A 17,476-nucleotide genomic window follows, 5' to 3' on the forward strand; every position below is an offset into this window, starting at 1 on the left:
AAGGCCTCACGTGTGCTAGGCACACACTGCCCACTGAGCAGTATCCCCAGCCTTGAAGAGCGCTTGTTAGGTGTGTGCCAGCACTGGGGAAGCTAAGGCAAAAGCATTCTGAATTCAGTGCTATGCCAGATGAAAACACCGTTTCAAAAACAAGAGCGCGCACACACACACACACTGCACTGGCATGTACGGCACTTGTAGATTTTTTTTCTTCTGAGACAGGGTCACGGTAGCCCTGGTGGGCCTAGAACTCAGGGACCTGCTTGTCTCTGACCCCTTAGTGCTGCATGTGCCACCATGCCCAGCTTTTGTTACTTTCTTTAAACAATCTCACAGGAGCAATTACTGATGGTACCCCAAATAACAATCACAGTAACATAACCTTTAACCTGACTTCAAAAGGGGGAAACGTCTAAACAAAAGGTCTTTAATCCTGCTTATCTGATATTGAATTCAGAAAAATACTTACCTTTCATGACTAGGTCCAAGGCTATCTGGCTTCTGTTTATTTTAAAACACTTTATTACTATTACGTATGTGTGTGTGTGTGCACATGTACTAGATGTGTGGATGTACTAGAATGTGTATGGAGGGAAGAGGCCAAATCAAGGGAGTCCTTTCCTTTCACCTTGTAGCCCCAAGAGATCAAACTCAGATCCTCAGTCTGGGCAAGTGCACCTACCTGCTGAGTCAGCTCACTGAGCTGTAGGTTTTGAAACTCATGCACCCCAAGGAGAATTCCCATCTGCTCTCTATTGAGGCTGGCTTTTAAACTCCCGACCCTTCTGTCTCTGCTGTGAAAGTGCTAGGTCATAGGTGGGGAGGAGTGTCATTCCCAGTTCCTGCTGGACTCTTCAACTAGACTAAGCAAGAGCAGGGCTGCATGCCTTGCTCCAGGATGCGCTTGCTGCTCAGTCACTTTTTGTTTTGAGACAAAGGTCTACGTAACCCTGGCTGGAACTTGCTCTGCAGTGAATGCTGCTCCAGTGTGTACCAACACACCCAGCTTCACTAGTCCTTCTGAAGAGGTTCTTCAGGAGACTGAGGGTATACAGCGGTGGTGAGACTTGCCTAGCATGTGTAGACAGAGCCCTGTATTCAAGTCCCAACACAATGAAGTTCTTCAGGGAGTTTAACTTTCCTAGATGCTATCGATCCCACCCACCACTGAAATGATGTGGGGTTAACCAGACAGGAAGACCACAGGCAGAAAACTAGAACCCTAGAACACAGGGTGGTTCTTAGATATAATTTAGAATCACCTGATGGCTAGTTGTGGTGGTGCATGCTTTTAATCCCAGACTCAGGAAGAAGCAGGAGGATCTTTGGGAATTTGAGACCAGCCTCCTGGTCCACATGAGTTATAAGCAAGTGAGACCCTATCTTAAAAAAAAAAAAAGCAAAAAAACCAAAAAAACAACACACACCTAAAAAGTCCTCATAAAATATTCTTCAACCCTCAAGTCATTATACTCTTTTATTTATAGGCTCTGAGAACAAGGACCCAAGCACAGCCTGGTGCCCTTGAATAGAGAATAAAGCAGCTATTGTCCACAGAGAGGTTGCTGAGGTGCCCTTCCTCACTGGTGTGGAAAATCTATATGCTGGTCAGCAGGAGGGGCAGCAGGCTGGCAAAGGAGGAAGGAAAAGCAGATCCAGTCTTGATTCATGAGGGTCTGGAACTGTGGTCTGGTCGGCTACAACAGATCGCCTACGGCCATGTGTGTGCTTTAGGGGCCCAGAGTTCCAGGCTTTCCCAGGAGCTGCTGCCTAAGTCCCCCTCCTGGAGTGCATCAACAAGTCCCGCTGCAGCCCGGCCTCTAGGCTGGTGGTCAGTCTGGCTGCAGGAGGGTCTGTCAGGAGAGTCAATTTGTTGAAAACCCCTCGGCCAAAGTAGTCAGCAATCACGGAAAAGCTGTCATTCGAGCATTTGAGCTAGGAGGAAAGAGGAAGAATCAGACCTAACCGAAAAGGAAACAAATCCTCTGGTACTCCAAGGACACTGTGTGACACTGATGGTGGCCCAGGTCTTGGGTGTCTGTGTGTGTACACCAACAGAGGCCAGAAGGGGGCATCTGATAGCAAGGAACTGAATCACAGGCAACTGTGAGTCTCCTGATGTGACTCTGGTCCTCCAGACGACAGGAAGTGCTCTTAACTACTGAGCTATCTCTCCAGCCCAATCTCTCCCCCAACCTTTTTAACCTACTCATCCCCACCTGGTGCTGGAACTGATCATGGAGATCTCGCTTCTGCTCCTGGGCCCGGATCATATCCATCACCTTGCGGTTCTCTGGGAGGCAGGTGGGGCAGTCAGCATCGCTTTCTGAGTAACTCTCAAAGCAGTGCTGGTGGAAGGAGTGGCCACACAGGAAGTGGACTGAGGGTAGCTCCAAGGCACTGTTACAGATGCTGCACTTGGTCTTCTGGAAGATCTTTGGACTGCAGGCAGGAGAAAGTGGCAAACAGTGGCAAAGAGTGAGGGCAGGGCCAAATCCCAGTGAGAGAGGAAACAGATGAAGGTCTCTGTAAAGGTCACAGAAGTCCTGTTTTTTAGCTGGGCGGTGGTGGCGCATGCCTTTAATAACAGCACTTGGGAGGCAGAGGCAGGCAGTTCTCTGTGAGTTCGAGGCCAGCCTGGTGTACATGAGCTAGTGCCAGGACAGGCTCCAAAGCTATAGAGAAACCCTGTCTTGAAAAACCAAAAAGAAAAAGGAGCCATTCCTGCCTACCTTATCTAAAATTGTGGCAGACATTTGCAATAGTGGAATGAGGCACAGATCTAGTTTAGCAAAGTATTTACTTAGTAAGGCAATGTCTGCATTCATTCTACAGTATTATGGCATTCAAACCACCCCGCCCCCCAACACACACACACACACACACACACACACACACACACACACACCACACACGTGAGTGGGCTTTCTATATATGTGTATGTATCATAGGAAGCCAGAGGGGGGTGTTGGATTCCCTGGAACTGAAGTTATAAATGGTTGTGAGCCACCATGTGTGTGCTGTGAATCACACCCAGGTCCTCTGCAAGAGTAACAAGGGCTTTTAACCACTAAACCATCTTCTAGGTCCCTTCTACCACTTTTAATTTTTAAGCTTTTTAAAAAAGATTCTTTTATTATGTATACAGTGTTCTGTCTGCATGTGTACCTGCAGGTCAGAAGAGGGCAACACATCTCATTTCAGATGGTTGTGAGCCACTATGTGGTTGCTAGGAATTGAACACAGGACCTTTAGAAGAATAGCCAGGGCTCTTAACTACTGACCCATCTCTCCAGCCCAAGATTTCTTTTTTGAATCACGTGCACATGACTTCAGGTATCTGCAGGTAGGCAGTATCAAGGCCCCGGAGTACAGGTGGTTGTGTACCCGACACGAGTACTGGAAACTGAACTTGAGTCCTCTGTAAGAATAGGACAAACTCTTAACCATTCACCCATGTCTCTTTCTCCATTCATTTTCTCCTCAGAATTTACAACTACCTCAAAAACTGTAATCATCTGCCTATTTTTTTTAAGATTTATTTATTTATTAAGCATACAATGTACTACTGGGAAGGAAGGCACCAGGTCTCATTACATATGGTTGTGAGCCACCATGTGGTTGCTGGGAACTGAACTCGGGACCTCTGGAAGAGCAGCCAGTGCTCTTAACCTCTGAGCCATCTCTCCAGCCCCTGCCTGTTTGTTTTCTATATTTATTTTATGTGATTGTGTGTGCCTGAGAATGTATATGTGTACCACTAGAGTTAAGGTCAGAAGAGGACATCAAATTTCCTGGAGCTGTTGTGAGCCATTTGATGTGGGTGCTGGGAACTGAGCCCAGGTCCTCTGTAAGTGCAGCGAGCACTCTTAACTACTGACAATCTCTATCATTCCGACTCCACTTATTTAAAATGCTCACTGTATGTCTACAGAACATGAGGTCCATAAAGGCAGGGCTTCTTGTTTGTGCTATCATTAAAGGCTTCAGAGACAATAAAGGCTGAGGGAATGAAGAAACCATTTCATAATAAACATTTTACAATGTAATGGGAGAATAGACAGAACACCTGACAGCTGGGTGTGGAAGCAAGTGTCTATGATCCCAGCACTTCAGAAAGATTAAGGAGTCCAGGGCCAGCTTCAGCCACATGAGACTGTCTCAACAAAACAAACCCCTAAAGATTTAACACTTCAGAACCATTTCTGTTATTAATAATTCCATCCAGGCATGACAGCTCATTCCTGAAATCCTAGCACTTAGGAGGCTGAAGCAGAAAGATTGCTTTGAGTTCAAGGTCAGCCCAGGCTGCATGGTAAGATTATATCTCAAAAATAAAGCAAAACATGGGCTGGAGAGATGGCTTAGTGGCTAATAGAACTAGCTGCTCTTCCAAAGGACCTGGGTTCAATTCCCAAGCACCCAATGGCAGTTCACAACTGTCTGAAACTCCAGTTCTAGGATTTGACATCCTCTACAGATATGAATTCAAGTAAAACACCAATGCCAATGAAAAAATAAATAAAGCAAAATAAATTAAAAACAAAACAAACAAAGCCCAGAGTTACAGGCCGTAATTACAGCTACTGGGAAGGCCAAGGCAATAGTCAGAAGTTCCCCGTCAGCCTGGCACTACAATGTGAGTTCAGGAAGAGGCTGGGTAATTTAGTGAGACCCTGTCACAAAAACTAAAAGGAAAGGCTGGTGAGATGACTCAGCAGAGAGAAGTGCTTGCTGTGTAAGCCTAACAACCTGAGTTTGAGCCCCAGAACCCACGAGGAAAAGAGGGACATGGTGGTGCACCCCTGTGACCCCAGCACTCCTAGGTGGAAACCTGAGGTAGACTGTAAAATGCAGCATGCAGAAACAGACAGGCCTACCTCAGTAAGACAGGAATTACTGAATGCAGTCCTCTGACCACAGGTCCCACGCATACACGTACCCACTCTCAGTGCCGTGGTGCTGCAGTTGCTTAGCAGTTAAGTGGTTCTGGGTTCAATCTCCAGAACTGCTAGTTAAAATGTTCAGATCTAAATTATCCACTTTCTGTACTTTCTAAAATCAAACTTTATTTCAGAATACTTCACAACTTGGATGTTTGCTTAGAAATGTAAATATTATGTATGCAGAGAACTGGCCTGGCCATAAAATAACCTCCTCCAAAGTCCATTAAATAATGACTTATGGGGCTAGAAAGATGGTTCTGCAGTTAAGGGTACATACTGCTCTTGCAGAAGAGGGAATTGAATTCAATTCCCAGTACACATGGGGGTGTGGGGTGGGGGTCAGCACTGCCTGGAGCTTTAACTCCTGGGGATCTAATGCCTTTGTCAAATGCAGGCACCTGCACTCAGGTACACATACTTGCACACAGACACACACACAACTTAAACAAACAAAACATTTTAAAAGAAATTAATAGGGCTGAAGAGATGGATCACTGGTTAAGCATACACACTCCTCTTGAAGAGGATCTGAGTATAATTCCCAGCTTCAACAATAAAGGGCTTACAACTGCCTGTAATTCCTATTCCAGGAGATCCAATGGCCTCTCTGGCCTCAGTAGGCACAAGTTCTTAAAGCACACTAAAACACACATGATGTGGGATTCCCTTCTGTATGCTGTGAATATGTTTTATTACCACTGATTAATAAAGAAGCTGCTTTGGCCTATGGCAGGCAGAATATATTATAGCAAGGCAGGAAATCCAAGCAGAGATAGAGAAGGAAAGAAGGCAGAGTCAGGGAGATGCCGTGTAGCTGCTGAAAGGAAAAGACATTAGCCAACCGCTGAAGAAACAAGACATGTATAAAATGAGGTAACGCCACAGTCACCATGGCAATACACAGACTAATAAAAATGGATCAATTTAGTACATAAGAGACAACTAGGAATACACCTAAGCCCTAGGCCAGTGCTGTAATTAATATAGTTTGTGATTATTCGGGTCTGGGTGGCTAGAAAACAAACATGCAGTCTCTACTTACACACACATGCACATGTGCTGTTACACACACACGCACACACATGCACATTGTGCTCATACACACACACACACACACACACACACACATAAATCTTTTTTCCTGTTTTGTTTTTCTGAGACAGAGTTTCTCTGTGTAACAGCCTTAGCTGACCTGGAACTCACTCTGTAGACCAGGTTGGCCCTGAACTCACAGAGATCTGCCTGCCTTTGCCTCCTGTGTGCTGGAATTAAAGGTAAGCAGCATCAGGGCTGGCTTAGGCTGGGTGGTGGTGATACGTCTGTTTGTCCCCCACCCCCCCCCCACATACACACAAAAATCTTTAAAAATAAGATTTATGGTGGGGCATGGTGGCACATACACTTGCACTCAGAAGCAAGTGGATCTGTGATAGGACAGCTAAGGCGATACAGACAGACCCTGTCTCAAAAAAAAAAAAAAAGAAAACAGAAAGAGGAGGTATATAACTAATCATTTTTTAAGAATTCCTTCATTAACACATCTTCAACGGGTTGAGGTATATAGTTTCAGTGGAAGAGTAGATGCCTAGCATGTACAAGAGGCCCTAATCAGTGGCTCTCAACCTTTCTAATGCTGCAACCCTTTAACACAGTTCCTCATTTTGTGGTGACCCGCAGCCATAACATTATTTCATCGTTACTTATCACTATAATTTTGCTATTGTTATGAATCAGTAATATAAAGCTGGGAGTGGTGACGCACACCTTTAATCCCAACACTCAGGAGGCAGAGGCAGGCAGATCTCTATGAGTTCAAGGGTAGATTGGTCTACAAATAAGTTCCAGAATAGTCAAGGCTGTTACACAGAGAAACCCTGTCTCGAAAAGCTTAAAAAATAAACCAGGTGCCAGGTGGTGGTGGTGCATGCCTTTAAACCCAGCACTTGGAAGGCAGAGGCAGGCAGATCTCTGTGAGTTTGAGGCCAACCTGGTCTACAGAGTAAGTTCTAGGACAGACAAGGCTATTAGAGACAAAGCCTGTCTCAAAAGACAAAACAACAACAATAAAACAAACAAACAAAAACTTAAATCCTCTGTGTGGAAAGCACATAACGCCACACTGTGCTAGCTGAAGTTATCCCCTGCCCACTCTACATATCCCAGTGGGGCTACCTCGACTTGAGTTCTTGGATTTCCTGGCGGATGCGAGTGGTCTCCTCTCTGTACCGCCTCACCCGCAGCTCATCTTGTGCAATTTGCTGGCTCTGTTTCTGCAGTTTTTGGACCAGGTAGTCTCGGATGATGGACAGGGTAGCTGTGGAGTTATGGGCCAGGGTCTGTACCACTGAGATTGGAGGACAGGAAGATAAATAAGATAAAGAACCAAGCAGCACACACTGAACAGAGCCCATCTCTGTGGCAGCCTGTCCCTCAGCCAGCTTGTCCTCCCAAGTACCTAGAAGAGGGGGCATGAGGTTCTTGTTCTCGATATGCTTGAGCACAGCGGCAACATACTCCTTGCAGTCTTCCTCCTTGCGGGCAAAGTAGCTGAGGGCCTGTTCCCACAGGGAGGGGTCCTGCTCCCCATGGCGCTCGCACACGGCGATCACCTGGCGGTACTGCTCATGCTGCATGTGGTAGTGCATGATCTGCTGGAACCTGGGGTCAGGGAAAGGAAACACCTCAGCACTTGTCTTTGGAAAAAAATCACCTTAATCTTTCCTTTTCCTTGAAGTCCCCCCAAATCCTTACAGCTTCCCCTGCTCGTAGAGGTAAAGGACCCCATCCTGGAAGTCGTGCATCTGGCACAGGACCAGCGCCTTGTCAAACACATTACAGAATCGGCCACTCTTCAGCAGGGAGATGGCCTCTGCGTGAAGTTTCTCCTTGGCCTACAAGAGAAGTTGGTTGGGCTGTCAGTCATCAGAGGGCACAAGACTTTTTAGACTAGGCAGATCTCAGTCTCTCAGTCCAGTTTCCCATCAGTGAAGCCCATATAGCCCCAGAGGTGAGATGCTACTCTCAACATCAGCTGTTCTCAACCTGTGGGTCATGACCCCATTGGCAAGCCTCTGTCTCCAAAATTTTTTTTTTTGGGGGGAGAGGTTATTGAGACAGGGTTTCTCTGTAGCTTTGGAACCTGTCCTGGAACTAGCTCTTGTAGATCAAGCTGGCTTCGAACTCACAGAATCTGCCTGCCTCTGCCTCCCGAGTGCTGGTATTAAAAAAAGGTATGCGCCACCACCTCCTGGCTATATTGATTAATAACAGCAGCAAAATTATTGTTATAAAGTAGCAAACAAAAAATAACTTAATGGAGTCACAACAACATGAGGAACTGTATTAAAGAGTCACAGCATTAGGAAGGTTGAGAACCACTACTCTAAATAAAGCAACAAAAGGCAGCTAAAAAGCTAGAGGGCAGGCACTAGAGGAACTCTTCCTTATTCACTGCGAGGGAAGGAAGCCAAGGCCTCACACATGCTAGACCAATGAGCACCCAAGTCGTCTTTCCAGCGCCTCCCATTGCTCTGGCCAGGTATCACCTGTGGATCCTTCTCATGAGCCCAGTTCTGCAGCCGCAGCTCCAAGAGTGTGTCGTAGATGCCCTGGAGGGAGTCTGGCTGCACTTCGCTCATGTGCTCCAGGAACGCTTTCAGCTCTCTTGGGTTGTTTGCAAAGATGGGGATGAACTCCTCGGAGTTGGCCTAGGATGAAGGAAATAAAGAGATGAAGCAGGGGCTGAAGAGATGGCTCAGAGGTTAAGAGCAGTGACTGCTCTTCCAGAGGTCCTGAGTTCAATCTCCAGCAACCACATGGTGGCTCACAACCATCTATGATGAGATCTGGTGCCCTTTTCTGGTGTGTAGGCAAAACATTGTATACATAATAAATAAATAAATCTGAAAGGAAGGAAGGAAGGAAGGAAGGAAGGAAGGGAGGAAGGGAGGGATGAGGTGGCTGAGTGAACAGGCATCTAAAGTCACCCCACTACCAAAAACTGTTTACTCAGGTCTCACCCGGAAGCCTGGAGTCTCCTGATCGCCTCGGCCTTCTGGACTGGGCCGATAGTCAGTACACAGTCCTTTCAGCAACTGGGTTGTCTGCTCCGGTATGTGGTGCATGAGGATCTTGCCGTAGCGCTTCATGTTACTCTCTGCCTGCTCAAAAGGCAGCTTACCAATATACTGAAGGGCTTCTTGATAGTTCTGTGGAGGGGTGAAAGGCGAACTAGTGCTGTTCTGTCTCATCCAGCAGGATGCGTTTTTATCATTCCCAGTACATCCTCAAAGTAGCACTTTCCAAAGCAAGAACCTCACCCACCTTAATGTCCTCTAGCTGGATCTTCAAGTACCACTCATGATGTGCATGGTTCTCAGCCAGATAGAGGGCATGGGAGTAGTAGCCAGCCTGCCGGAGGACCTTGATGGCTGTCTCCACATCAAAGTGGACTTCACTCTCGCTCTTTGTCTGCCAACAAAATGTTAAACAAAATCAGTTGCACAGAAGTGCCTGGAGAAGGGAGAACAAGCAGGCATCTTTAAGGCATGTTTCTAAAGGGCAAAGGCATCTTGGCTTTGGAAACATGATAGCCAGCCTCTTGCAATATCTGCTTGAAAAACCTAGGCTTTCCTCTGTCCCTATCATTAGAAAGACATTTATAGAGCTGGAGAGATGGTTCAGTGGTTAAGAGCACTGGCTGTTCTTCCAGAAGACCCAGGTTCAATTCCCAGTACCCACATGGCAACTCACAGTTATCTGTAACTACAGCTCCAGGGGATCTACCCTCACACAGACAAAACATCAATGTACATGAAATAAAATTAATGTAAAAAAAAAAAGAAAGAAAGAAAAAAGAAAGACATTTCTAGGTAGGGACTGAAGCTTCTTTAATGGCACTTCCTGGGCTTCAGCACCATGAAATGTTCTAGACAATTAATAGGAGCAACTGCTCTTGTTCCTGTTTATAGAGGAAAGAGCATTGGTTCCCAAATAAAGCTGGTCCCCTGCTTTCCTGTGTCCTGCTGAAAAACAGCAAGTCCTGGTAAGACACTTCAGGATCAGTGAGGCTTACCAGGACTCATCCCATCCAACACTGCCCTTCACCTTGATGAATTCCTCCAACTTTGAGCTGTCCTTGAGCTTGGTATAGCAGTTCAGAAGCAGGGTGGTATGATCAGCATTAGCTAGTGACTGCCGATGCAGGGTCTGTAGGTAGGCAGTCAAGTTGTGGATGCGCTGGGCATCCAGGAACTTACGGATCACATAGGATGGCTCCAACCTTCCAATGGTTCTAGGGAAACATCAATATCATCAGGGTTAGAGTAGTTTGTCAAGTTGGCTGTACAGGGACCACTGCAGACCGTGTTAGTGGGTCTTGAGTAGCTCCCTTTTAACAAAGTTAGGTGGTGTCGGTGATATTAGACTATAAACCACACTGTGCAAAGTCCACAAAACTGGTTCTTATGCTGTGGTTTCTGAGGCAAGGTCTCACTATGTAGTCATGGCTGGCTTGGGAAGTTATTATCTGGACCAGGTTGGCCTTGAATTTAGGGTAATCCTCTTGCCTCTCTTTCCCAAGTGCTGGGATTATAGGCAAACTTCATCACAACCAGCCTAGTATACTGGTTCTTGTTTTTAATGAATCACTTCACAGACCTGCAAGTTATCCTTGCTGCCAAAGTAAGCATGAACACAGGGTTGGGAGGGCTTTGCTGTTGGTCTGTTTTTTTGGTTTAGTTTGTTTATTTGTTTTAGTTTTTTGAGATAGAGTCTCAGAGTGTAGGTCTGGCTGTCCTGGAACTCTCTACATAGACCAGGCTGGTCTTAAACTCAAAGAGATCTGCCTGCCTCTGTTTCCCAAGCATTAGGATTAAAGGTTTGTGCCACCATGCCCTGTCTTGTATTTTAAGATAGATTCAGTGTGTAGCACAGACTAATCTTGAACTCAAAATCCTCCTGCTTCAGGTCTGAGACTATAGGCATGTATCACCATGCCCAGTTACCCTCTCACTGCTTCCACAGTAAAAGTGAATACTTCCTGATGAAATACAACACCCCACCCAAGCACACACACACAAACACACACACTTCTGCCCTCATTTCCAGCATGGGTTCTGAAATCTAGCTGTCTGTTCTGCATCCAAGCTACATTCCACTGCACATCCAGACTAACCGGATATACTGCTGAACAGCTCCATCATGGTTGCCCTTGCTGTAGAGATGGTCTCCATACTGCATGAAAATTTGAGCTAGTCCATCACTGTCCAGATGTTGACTCTTAGCCAAGTTAATTGCCATCTCAAATAGATTCTTCTTAAATAACATCTAGAAGAAGAGAGATTAGAACATTGGTAGAAGCAGTCCTGAGAGTATACCCTCCCAAAACATATCCATAATAGACATAATAGATAATCCTGGAGCTACAATCTGCCTACGGTCTAAACAAAGGCCTCAGGTAACCCCAAGACCAACACCAACATCATGTCACCTCATACAGGTCTCTGTAAACAAGGAGGGCTGGCTTAGGTTCCCAGCCCTTACTTCTCTCCAAAGCCGCATCCTAGGCCATTTCCTTGTTATCCTATCCTAAGGAAACTGAGTAAGGCTGTGACCCAAAGGAAAGAAAGTCACTGGGCCCAGGGAACCTAAGAAACCCATTCCTGCAGCTACTTCTAGATGCTTGTGCCAGCTCTGAGAACCTGGTGGCCTTGCCTCCAGTTTGGTCTGTGTGTCCTTCTCCTGCAATGCGTGGACCCGCCCATCCCGCGTCAGCACGTACAGGGAGCCCCACTCAGCGAGCACATCCACTACATCCTCAAAAACAGCACTGTAGGCTATGAACTTGTTGCACAGGTCATAGATGTTGAGAATTTGCTTGTCAGAGCTCTGGGAATCCCTGTTGGTAAACTCTGACCTGCACAGGAAAGAAAAGCACCACTATTTAGACCATCTCTGTCTCAGTTCCCTTATGGTTCCTTCACATGACGACTCTGGTGCTGCCCCACTCCAGTTAGAACAAATCGCCTCTCTGGCCCTCCAGCAGTCATCTCACACATGCAGAACTGTGCAGCCAACTGTGCAGAACACAGTCCTGGTCTCGCCCTTTAGCCTCCTACCATTAATCCTGGCCAACAGAGTAGAAAATTAACATTCAAATGCCTACTCACTGAACATCATCATCATCACCCATGGCCTGGTGTGTTAGACAACGAGTTTGGTACTGAATGAAATAATCCAACAGGGGCTAGCAGAGGGCCCTGTTGATAAAATGCTTGCTTTGCAGCATGAGGACCTCAGTTCAAACTTAGATCCCACCAAAAAAAAAAAAAAAAAAAAAAAAAAAAAGTACATAGGTTGGAGAGATGGCTCAGCAGTTAAGAACACTTACTACTCTTTCAGAAGTCCCCAGTTCAGTTCCTAGCACCCGTATCAGGTGGCTCACAACCACCTGGAATTCTAGCTCCAGGGGATCGGATGCCTCTGACCTCCATGAGCACCTGCACACGTATGCACAAAATTCACATAAATCCACACACAAATACATACACATAATTAAAGAAAAAACTTAAAACAACAAGTATAGTGGTACACACATGGGCTAGGGAGGTGGGTAGAGGCAGATGCTGGGGCCTCACACACTTGGGCTAGGGAGGTGGGTACAGGCAGATCCTTGGGCCTCACACACTTGGGCAAGGGAGGTGGGTATAGGCAGATGCTGGAGCCTCACACACTTGGGCAAGGGAGGTGGGTACAGGCAGATATTGGAGCCTCACTGGTGGCCAACTTGCAGCCTACTATACTCGATGAGCTCCAGGCCAGTATGAGACTATCTCCAAAATAAATGAAGTGGATTGTGTCGGGGGAATGACACCTAAGGTTGTTGTCTGGTCTCTACACACATGCATACACACATGCATCTGACACACATGAACATATATACATACAAAAAACCCAACAGCGAGTGCTGTCACTATGAAAAAGACCCACTGTTCCCTTTTAGTGCTCTACCAACAACAACGACGACAAAAAACCCAAACAAGAAAACTCATGCCTTATACTTCCCAGCACTTTGCAGCCCCTTGCCACTCAATCCTCTAGTTCCAACTAACTTATGTTAACCAAAGAACAAAAAAATCCAATCCTAAGTTCAGATTCCCTGAACCATTATACATTTACACAGTATTTTCACAGCAACTGTCTGAGCAAAACCAGATTTTTCAGTAAAAATAGTTAACTGAATCTAGATGGAAGACCAACCTACATAAAAGTCAAGTGCCAGATGGGCTGGCTCCAGGCATTAGGGCTTTAGAACTACAATGGTTCTGGGGCACAGTCTAGTCCTCTCAGGTTCCCCTTTCCCTGGTCTTACTTGGGAGAAACCTTCCGGTCTCGGGAGACAATGACAAGGTAGCCTCTGAACCAGTGGGCGATGAGCTTATGGCCCTCAAAGGCAAAGCAGGGCCCACGTTCATCTGGCTGATAGAGGTAGACACATTCATCTCCAGCAACAATGAACTGCATGTCTTGAGAAGGGTCGCTCAGAGCGGAGCAGCGCAGACCACAACCATGGGTGTCCAACTCCACACGGGGGTAGTCCTTTCCAGAAACTATATAGGACTGCCAAAGGTTAAAAAAAAGTTAGTAGGCTCCCTTTGAAGAGGCAGCACCTAAGCCTTCATAAAGACAATTCATTTCTTTTCTTTATTTTGTTTGCCTTTCTTCAAGATAGGGTTCCTCATTGTAGCCCTGGTTGTCCTGGAACTTGCTTTGTAGCCCAGGCTGGCCTCACAGAGATCCGCCTGCCTCTGCCTCCTGAGTGCTGGAATTAAAGGCGTGCGCTACCATGTCAGGCTATAGATAATCAATTCTACCTTAACTCACATTTTCTTCACTTAGCGTTCTGTTTGCCCTCGGCAACCTGCCTTCTCCAGTCACCATTACCTAGCTACTAGATGAGCTATCGGGAGCCAACCTCTCTTCCTTTTCATGTTTCCACAAGCTTTCACTAGAATCATGGGAGTTAAAGAAACGCAATGATCCTTTGCTGTTTTACCAAAAGTGTATTCCTACTTTGGGGAGGCAGTTCAGTGGCAGTGTGAGCACAGTGAACACGGGGCTTTGGGATGGACCCCGGCACAAACATTTTCCAAAGGCAGTTCATGACTGCCTGTAACTCCAGCTGGCCTCTCAAGGCACATGCACTCACATAGCCTACACTTACAGACATACACATAAATAAAAACTTGGTGGAAATGTTTTAAAATTAGTTATGCAGTAGAATATCAGGAACCAGAGAGGTAAAGCCATTTGTCTAACTGTGCTTAACAATGGAGAATCAAGTTATTCTACTACAAGCAGAGTTCTTGTCCTAAGTCTACCTCTTCTACTATCCTACATGAAGAAATAAAATATTAAACTGGGTAAATAACTCAAGGCTCTATGATAAAATTTTAAGACTCCCACCTCTCCTGTTAGTTCCTGTTATTCCCCTTGAATGTGATCTTAGTCCTACCTGGACATTTTCAGTTGTCACAACAAACAAGTGAGTGGTCTTCCCCGCTTGGCGGAAGGCCAGTCCAGTAACAGGATAGTTGCCCTTGTGCAAGATCTGGGTCTTGCTATGGCGGTCCCGGGTGATATCTCCCTTGTTCAGAGTCACACTGCCATCTGTGAAACCTAAAGACCAGAAAGCAGTGTTTCAGGGTGGATGAAAAGGGAGTGGAGACAGAGAAAAAGGGCATCAGCGGCACTAAGGAGAAATGACATGATTTCTCCTGCACCTGCATCTTCTCAAATGGTTAACGTGGCAATCTCAGTATATCTGTATTCACTGACTCATTTTCTCTTTCTTTCTTTCTTTCATTAATTTATTTACTTATCTATCTATCTATCTATCTATCTATCTATCTATCTATTTATTTTGAGCCAGTGTCTCTCTATATATCCCTGGCTGTCCTTGAATTTCCTCTGTAGACTAGGCTGGCCTGGGACTCAGAGATCTGCCTGCCTCTGTCTCCTGGTGCTGGGATTAAAGGTGTGCACCACCACACCCAGTCCATTCACTGACTCGTTTTCAAAGAATAATACTAAATGTCTTCCTATTATAAACTTTAATAAACATACAAGGCCTTGGGTCAGTACTTTGAGAACACCACACAGGAACTGAAGAAACAGCTTCAAAGAAAACGTGTTTAAAAATCTAGGAATGGAGTTCTAGGACAGTCAAGGCTACACAAAGAAATGCTGTCTCAGGAAAAAAATGCTGTCTAGGATGTTGGCTTCCCCTTCATTGCTGCTTACCAATGGCCATAAAGTTGAGATTTTCGTGAACTGTCAAACAAGACACCACAGTTGGCTCTGTCCCTGGGATGGCAGGGAAGATCCGAGTGCACAGCGGATTGCCACCATCCCTCTTTTCCAGGTTCCAGATCTTTACCTGGGGACAGACCGCAGACATGAAAGTATTGGTCTCCCTCCAACCAAAACACAGTTGAGACTTCTGGACCTTCCTTTTCTGGAACTTACCAGGGGGTTAATACCCTCTTCATCCTCCCCAACTGAGGCCAGAATATTGTGCTGCTTCAGCTGATACAGGTGTGTCACACGTAGTTTGTAGGCCTGGAAGCCTGTAAGATGTAGGGACCGTGGCAGGAACCAGATCTGGCCTTCCATATGTGCAGGGTGGTTAAGAAGCTTCCTTTCCAAGGAGTAACATGTCCCATCCCCACCCTCTTAGCCGTCGTTTCTATGCTTTAAGTTACCTGCAGACAACCATACTCTGAAAGTATTACTACAGTAGATGAGGAATTAAAATAGTTAATGGGGGGAAAAAAGTTGGAATTGAAAAAGAAATTCCAGGCAGTGGTGGTGCATGCCTTTAATCCCAGAACTCGGGAGGCAGAGGCAGGAGGATCTCTTCAGTTTGAGGCCAGCCTGGTCTACAGAGTGGGTTCCAGGACAGCCAGGACACAGAGAAACAATGTCTTGAAAATACAAAAACAAAGACACACACACACACAGAAAAAGAGAGAGAGATATGAAACACACACACACCTTAAGAGAAATCACATTCACACAACTTCAAATTATAGGATACTATTACAACTGCTCTGTTTTAGTATTATCGTTGCTAATCTCTTGCCGAGCTTAAGTTAGAAATGAAAGGGATGGTCAATGTGTTTTCACTGATATACCCATTTTGAATTTACCATGCTACAAAAGTGACATGTAGTAGAAATTCTACTTTGGAGGGCTGAGGGGCAAAGCAGTTGAGAAGAAGGCGTACTTTGAATTGTCAGCCTTTCCCGGGCTAGTAATATAGGTAAAATGCTTTCTTTGAGGTCATCCCCTAATCCCAGGGCTCTCGTTGCAGACAAGGACGGATTTCTGTGAGTTCAAGGCTAGCCAACCTTGAAATGAAACCTTGTCCAACAATTAAAAAAAAAATACTCTCTTGTGGTGCTGAGCAGGTCTAACTTCCCGTTGGCAATGGAGTCAGAAGGGAAAACTGATAAAGTACCGAGCACCGTCTTGCTATTTACACTGGTAGACTAGGAATGCTAAATGCATTTTTGGCTTGTAATACTTTCCATTTATGATGGATTTCCCTGGATGTAATCCCATCATAAATTGAGGAACATCTCTACAGGAAACAGTAGTACCCACGTCACTTGTCACAACCTGGGGCTTCAGACATCACCTGAGGGCTGACTGTACTTACAACAGAATCTAGATATCAACGAACATGCACACAACCTCTTTAAAAACTCCAAGGCCTTTCCCCCAAATAGCTTGTGAACAAAGCAAACAAGCTCCTTGTCTCACCTGTCTCCTTTCCTACAGTATCAGACAGGACAGGCAACACCTTATACACACATCTTTTAAAGGCAAGTAGCAACTGCTTGGGAGGGGACTGATCTGAACCTTGTCAAATTGGCATTAACAACCGTTTCACAGAAAAGGAAACTGAAGCCGAATGTTGAATGACTTGCCCAGAACTGCTCGGTTGACAAGTTAGAAAATGGACTTCCTTCTTTCTCCCAGCGGACCACAGAAGAGGTCTGGGCTCGCATCTAACTGCGAGGGCACAAAGCACCACAGAAAGATTCCATTCCAGGTGGAGGAATCTCTTCGAGCTTCCACGGAGGAAAGGGACAGCTCCACGAGAAGGATATCTCCAAAGACCAGGCTCCCGCGGCCAGAGTCGCAGACAGTGATGCCAGGAGGGAGGCAAAGGAACTTGGAAGCAGTGGATCCAGAGGCCGGCGCGGCCCCGGGAGCGGCCCCATCATTACCCAGCGGCTCCTTCACCAGCTCCTTCTCGAAGAAGACGAAGCGCCGCCACTGCAGGTAGGCCGCCATCTTGGCCGAGGGCCCCCGCCTCCGGAGCAACGTCACGTGAACAGCACAGGCGAGTCATGTGAGGGGTATCCTCCGGGGGCATGCGCACACAGTAGGCGGGGCCTGTTCGCAAAGCTCTGGGGGTGGAGCTTGCTCGATAGCGCCCTAGTGCTTTGATCTTGTTATGA

General features: G+C 46.2%; 1 protein-coding gene across 3 annotated transcripts; it reads right to left on the reverse strand.

The window, feature by feature from the left end:
• Window positions 1-1,459: 1,459 nt before the first annotated feature.
• Window positions 1,460-17,341, reverse strand: Vps11 (VPS11 core subunit of CORVET and HOPS complexes). 3 transcript variants are annotated; one of them, XM_085688649.2, is made up of 16 exons: window positions 17,119-17,341; window positions 15,474-15,618; window positions 15,249-15,384; window positions 14,461-14,624; window positions 13,318-13,565; window positions 11,661-11,862; window positions 11,122-11,273; window positions 10,053-10,239; window positions 9,270-9,416; window positions 8,966-9,154; window positions 8,492-8,653; window positions 7,698-7,837; window positions 7,402-7,604; window positions 7,119-7,290; window positions 2,220-2,442; window positions 1,460-1,935 (listed from the first exon to the last, which is right to left on the reverse strand). In XM_085688649.2, the coding sequence occupies exons 1-16, from the start codon at window positions 17,307-17,309 to the stop codon at window positions 1,771-1,773; spliced, it is 2,826 nt and encodes a 941-aa protein (XP_085544775.2). In that variant the 5' UTR covers window positions 17,310-17,341; the 3' UTR covers window positions 1,460-1,770. The 3 variants fall into 3 exon arrangements, with proteins under 3 accessions (XP_085544775.2, XP_085544776.2, XP_048273384.2); XM_085688650.2 differs by lacking the exons at window positions 11,661-11,862; window positions 13,318-13,565; XM_048417427.3 differs by lacking the exons at window positions 13,318-13,565; window positions 14,461-14,624; window positions 15,249-15,384; window positions 15,474-15,618; window positions 17,119-17,341 and having other exon boundaries at window positions 11,728-11,865.
• Window positions 17,342-17,476: the final 135 nt, after the last annotated feature.

Source organism: Myodes glareolus, chromosome 4 (assembly GCF_982192425.1).
Source record: "Myodes glareolus chromosome 4, mMyoGla1.1, whole genome shotgun sequence".
In the NCBI taxonomy this organism is placed as follows: Eukaryota; Metazoa; Chordata; class Mammalia; order Rodentia; family Cricetidae; genus Myodes; species Myodes glareolus.